The sequence below is a fragment of the Octodon degus genome, unplaced genomic scaffold (genome assembly GCF_000260255.1).
Source record: "Octodon degus isolate 3935 unplaced genomic scaffold, OctDeg1.0 scaffold00095, whole genome shotgun sequence".
NCBI classification, from domain to species: Eukaryota; Metazoa; Chordata; class Mammalia; order Rodentia; family Octodontidae; genus Octodon; species Octodon degus.
In genome coordinates this window covers 6,081,087-6,087,305 of record NW_004524671.1, presented here as the reverse complement: position 1 = coordinate 6,087,305, position 6,219 = coordinate 6,081,087, and the positions used below count along the sequence as shown (strand labels likewise).

The following is a 6,219-nucleotide window of genomic DNA, read 5'->3' as shown; positions in this document are numbered from 1 at the left end:
CCCTGATGCTTTGCTAAGCTTGTTCTAAGTAGGTGCTTTAGACCACTGAGCCATCTCTCCAGCCCAGCAGTTTTTTCACAGTTGTTTTCCTTTCTTTTTGGACTTGAGCAATCCTGGTAGACTTGTTTCTTTGCTTCAGTTGCTGTCACTTCAGAAATGTAAAGTATGTGATTTCCAAGTTCTTGTATGTCTTTGTTTCCTGGATTGATTTGGGTGGGCTAGAGGAATAAGATTGCCTTTTGCTCCTGTGTTTTGGCAGTTTTAAAGCTCCCAGTAATCACTGGACAGAGTATCGCAGGATGCCCAGAGTCTGCAAAGTTCTTAAGTGGGTCCAGGAAAGCTCCAAGCTTTCTTGTACTGGGCCCACAGACTGCATGTCTCCTGTGTCCTGCCTATGTTTGTTCTTGATTCAGTTGGTGTAATTTATATGTTTATAGGAATTTGTTCATTTCATTTAGGTTATCTGTTTTGTTAGTGTACTATTTTTTACAGTATTTTTCTGCAGTCCTTTATAGTCCCCTTAAGTTCTGTGGTAGTGCACCCACTTTAGTTTCTCATTTTAGTTATTTTGAAGTTTATAGTTGGCTCTCTATAGCCATGGGTTTCATGCCATTGATTCAGTCAAATGTGGTTCAAATACTTAAAATTTGTGTCTGTACTTAACTAGTAATAAACTTTTGTCAAAGTATTCTCTGAGAAATATAACTATTTATGTACCATTTATTTTACGCATTGCAGGTATTCTAGCTTTAATGTACACAGGAGGGTATACATAGATATGTGTAAATACTGTGCCATTTTACAGAAGAGGTTTGAGCATCTGAGGATTTCTGTATCTGTGAGAGGTCCTGAATCCAGACCTTCTTGGAGACCAACAGACACAGAGCTGTATTTCTTTTATAATACAGGTGATCCTCGACTGTCATGCAGTGATGTTTTTAAGGTCATCATATATTGAGAGTAATAAAATTAAAAAATACATTTGATACAGTTAACCTACTGAACACCATACTTTAGTCTAGCCTACTTTCAGTGGGCTCAGAACAATTATGTTAGGCTTCAGTTGGCAGACTCATCAGACTCAAAGTTTGTTTTATATTAAAATCTTGAATGAATCACAGAACCTTTTTTTTTAATTTTGGTATGGGATTTCACTATGCAGCTCAGTAGTTGTGATCCTTCTTTCTCAGCCTCCCCAGCACTGGGATTACAGCTGTGTACCACCACACCCAGTTTTAGTGGCCGGTTCAGCTTGCCAGGGGTTCCAGGGCCAGCAAGGCATATAGAACACCCAAGTCCTTGTGCTTTTGAGGCAGGCTGTTAGACTGCCAAGCTGTCTTCCCAGTCCTCTCATGTAATTATTGAATTGCACTGAAAGTGAAAAACAAAATGGACATATGAGTACATGAGACATAGGTGGATGTTCTGTATCTATGGTGGGATGTGATATACAAAAAAATGCTTGTCAACACAGTGAACTGCAGGGTGTTGATTTTTGCCTTCACGGTATTATGCCTCCTTGGGATAACTCTGTATCATTAGCCTCTGAAGAAATAAGAAAATCAGAATATGATGTATGGTTTCTTCTGAAAACAACTGTCTTAAAGTTAAAAAGTTAAAAGTCAAACTTCCGTTAAGTGAGGAACTGTCTGTGTATGCATTTATATAAAAACTTCCCTTTGAGTACTGCTGTGGATACATTGTATATATTTTGGTATGTTGTGTTTTATTTACATTTGTCTTTCTCAAGCTATTTTCTAACTTCTATGACCATTGGACTGTTTAAGAATGTTTTAATTCCACATATGTAAGATTTTTAGCTTTCCATCTTGAATTTTAGATTGATTTCATCATTAGCAGAGAAGATTCTTTGTTTCTTACTGAGTTGGCAAGTTTTGTTTTATGTATCCTAATATGTGGTCTATACTGGAGAACTTTTCATATGCCTGCACTTGAAAAGAATGAATCCACTATTGTTGGGTAGTATCTTATATGTGTTTTGATATTTCCAGTTGATTTATAGTGTTACTAAAGTTCTCTATGTATTTTACTGTTTTTTCTGCTAGATGTTCTTCCTTTATTGAAACTGGCATATAATGGTCTGTGTTATTATAGTGCTATATATTTTTTCCCATCAGTTCTGCTATTGTATGATTCATATATTTTCAAAGCATAGTGTTTGGATATATGTATGTTTATAATTGTTACATTGTGAAAGAATTGACCCTTTTATTTATAACGATCCTTTTTTTTTCTGTAACAGTTTTTGAATTAAAGATTGTTTTGTATGTTAGTATTACAATCCAGATCACTTTTATTAGTTTCTTGTAATATCTTTTTAGGTCCTTTTACTTTTTTTTGTCCTTTTATTTTTAACCCGTATGTATTTTTGGAGGTAAAGTGACTCTCTTATACAAGTATAATATAGTTGTATGTTTCTTTTTCATTCATTCCAGTTTGTTTCAGTTGGCACATTTAATTCCATTAATATTTGCACTGATTGCTTATAGGCAAGGACTATATAATTTTTTCTTTATGTATTGTATGGCATGTAAAATCTGTTTGATTCTTCCAATATGGTTTTTTGCTTTTATTTTTGTACTGTTAATCTTTTTAATTCCTTTCTTACATTTATTTTTTTTTTTATTCTTGAGATCAAACCCAGGGCTTCGTGCATGCAGGACCACTCTGCTCTTGAGCTGTATACCCCTAGCCTTTTCACTTCTTTTTCTATATGTCATTTTAGTGGCTACCTTAGAGATTATAATTAATTTTGATAATTTCAGACAATCTAGTTTGAATTGACAACTAACTTTAAGTGGTCCATTAAGCTCTACTCTTACACAGCTCCTTTTCCCCCCTTTATGCTCTTTTCAGAAATTACTACTTTATATGTTGTATACTCATTAACTTAGATTTATAGTAATTTTTATATATTTCTAAGTTTTGCAGTTCTTGACTTTAGCTCCTCCCATTTCTAAGCTTTGCAGTTCTTGACTTAGTGATTGATCAGTTTTTCAGTATTTCAAGTAGAACCCAGGACCTTCTGAGCTATGTCCCTAGCACAACTTTTTTTGGGAGGGGGGCCCTAGGGATTAAACTCAGGCTCTTGCACTTGCCAGGCAAGTACTTAAATCTCACAGTGTTTTCGCATTAACGTCTCTTTGACATATTAAAAATAGAGGAAAGTGCCTGCCTATAATAGAGGATATAGGGACAGCAAGTGCCCTTCTCCTTAAGTGACATCCATTTTTGCTGTCTGAACTTCACTGGAGGATGCTTACCTCCTCTACAGTGGAACTTACACTTTAGGAGCAAAATGGTAGAGGGACAGGTGGATCACTAATATTCTTGGGTTGTACTTTCTTAGTTAAAGCCTCTCTAAAGGGGAGGAAAGCAAACCTGAGCCCCGTTGGCAGTATTTGCCTAGAGTAGCACTGTGGGGAAAGAAAAATAAAGGCTGTCCCAACTGACATAAAACTGGATGTAGAGTTTCAGTTACATGGGACATGCCTGGAGGTGGGAGATGATCATGTTTCTGGTGCCACAGATTAATTCTTACTGAATATTGGTACATTTTCTTGAATAAATATTTTTCTTTTTGCAGTATGCTGTTAGGTATATTTTCAGGAATTTTAAAATTTTCACAGTATGCTCTTAGTCATATTTCCAGGAATTTTAAAATTTTCACCATGTTTCATGATTAATTCCCTGAGAAAAATGATTGCTGAGCTTTTCACACAGCTAACCTAGAATTCTTGCCTACCTAGTGCTTGGTTTTTAATTGCTTATTTGTGCTTTTAGGAGACGAAGTAGTTATAAAGTTGTGTTTTGACTTTTTGTCTTGATTAAAGATTTTAGGAATTTCCTATTTTCAGATTTTATCAGTAAGTATACGATAAACAGTATGGCTTTTTTTACATAGAGATCATCATATGAATATGATTCTTTATGAAATAATCTATGTCAACTCAGAGGAAGCATTGTATATTTTTAATGTGAGTGGACAAAAGTTATAGGCAATCAAAATGAAATTGTCTTTACTAATTTTTATTTTAACATTTTCAGTTTGAAAAAATTTTAAATTGTATTGATTTTTAATTTTTTTTCCTGTTTTTTTTTTTTTTAATACAGATTTGAAACCAAAATTGATTCATTTCATGTTACTGGTTTACCAGTTAATTCTAAAAAACCCCACCTTCTGACTTCATTGGATGATGTGTCACTCTTCCAAATTATATTTGAGATAAACCCATTAGATGAAACTGTTGCCCAGAGGTGTATCCTGGAAGCTGAACCATTAGAAATAATATATGATGCAGTAAGCATTTTCTATATTACCAAGTTTTAATATTGTTCACTTAGAGTTTGTACTTCATGTTAATGATGTTTATTTTGACAGAGGACGGTGAATAGTATAGTGGAATTCTTCAGACCTCCTAAAGAAGTACATCTAGCACAGCTTACTTCAGCAACTTTGACAAAACTTGAAGAATTTCGAGATAAGACAGCAACAGGTAAATTGATATTGGCAAATTAAATCTGAACCTTATATTAAATCTTGTATATGAAAATGATTTTTGTGAAGTTTATTTCTAGACTGGAGATAATTTTAGGAAAATAATGTGGTTAAGTATTTATTTGAAGGCAGATGTAACAATAATTGCATTTTATGCACAGGAACTTTATACTTAATAACCACTGCAAAATTTTGTACAGAATTTTTGGGCATTTCAGACAGTAACAAGTTTGTCCTTTTCCATTATAAAAAATTCCAAAGTTTGATATATTGTCCTCAAAAAATAAAAGTCATATTCTTTTTTAAGGTTGAGTGTTATTTCTTCCTTAAGTACTTGGTAGAGCTTAATAGTAAAACCATTTGGATCCTTAGATTCTATGTAGGAAAGTTTACAGATTCTTTTGTTTTGTTTTGTAATTTGTTTTGGGACTTATAGTCTTATTTCGTATATGGTGTTTTTAAAAGGTGTTCCACAGATGTTGAAAAACCAGTTTATTTTTTTTATTTTTATTTTTTGGTGGAACTGGGAATTGAACTCAAGCCCTTGTGCGTACCAGGCAAGTGCTTATTCCACTGAGCCATCTCCCCAACCCCTTGAAAAACCAGTTTAAAAACACATGTATTTTTTAGGGTGGGTTTGTTAATCATGTATAGTAATTCAATTGTGTCTTTCCCTGTTTCTTTCTTCCTTTGGTTACTTGTTCTAGCAATTAGAGAAGTGAAAAATATCTGAGGATGGATGTACATTTTTCTGTTTCTTAGATCTGCCATTTTTCTTAGTAAATTTGATACTTGCATGCATGTTACAGGCTTTATTGCTATCTTTGATTTGTGTTTACTTTCTTTAGGCTTATGTTTCACATTTACTTATGTGCTTTTAAGTTTGGCTTGCTTTGTCTGGCATGGTAACACGCATTTATAATCCTGGCACTCGTGGGAGGCTGAGATAGGAGGATTGCCATGATTTAGAGGCCAGCCTGGTCTATATATCAAGACCCTGTCTCAAAGCAAAAACATAACAAAACAAAACAAGCTGTTTCCTGGCTTGCTTCTTTTGAACAAATCCTATCCTTTCTTTTCCTTTCCTTTCCTTTCCTTTCCTTTCCTTTCCTTTCCTGTAATCTATCACTTTCAAATGGTAGAGTGTTGTTTCAGTATTCTTTCTTTAATTCTCAAATTTTTTTGTCAAAATATAAATTTAATAAAAATTTTACATTGTTAGTCTTTATAAGGATTCTAGTACTACTCTTGAACTCTATTCTCCATCTACTCCTGAGTTAAATGCTATTGTTTCTTTTTCTTTTTAACTTTACTGGACTTTTTTATTGGGTGGGCATAGTCTGTTAGCTTAGAATTATATCTTTCATTGATTTTTACTTTTTCTTCAACTTCATACCTTTTGTCTGAGATTATTCTCTTTTGTTGGAAGTTCCATTTTTTTCCTTGCAAAAGTTTTCCGGTGGTGACATTTTTGGTGTAAAAGATTTTTCCCTCAGTTTTAAAGTATATTTTCTTTTTTTCTGTATTTAGGGCAGGGTCTACAGGGTGTTCAGGGTCTCACTATATAGATCGGATTTGTAGTGCTCCTCCTGTTTTCAGCCTCCCAAGGGCTGGGATTATAGGTACGTGTCACCATGCCCAGTCTCAATTGCTGTCTCCACGTGCCCCAGGAGTGGGGCTGGCACAGCACACTGGGGATT

At 34.3% G+C, this 6,219-nt stretch overlaps 1 protein-coding gene across 1 annotated transcript in view; it reads left to right on the top strand.

Annotated features, from left to right (window-relative positions):
• The window catches only part of Vps13a (vacuolar protein sorting 13 homolog A), a 241,039-nt gene that overhangs the window by 48,310 nt on the left and 186,510 nt on the right, over positions 1–6,219 (top strand). Inside the window, exons 18-19 of the mRNA XM_023722991.1 lie at positions 4,135–4,321; positions 4,403–4,517. Of these exons, the coding sequence (XP_023578759.1) occupies positions 4,135–4,321; positions 4,403–4,517 (302 nt within the window). The remainder of the gene's footprint in view (positions 1–4,134; positions 4,322–4,402; positions 4,518–6,219) is intronic.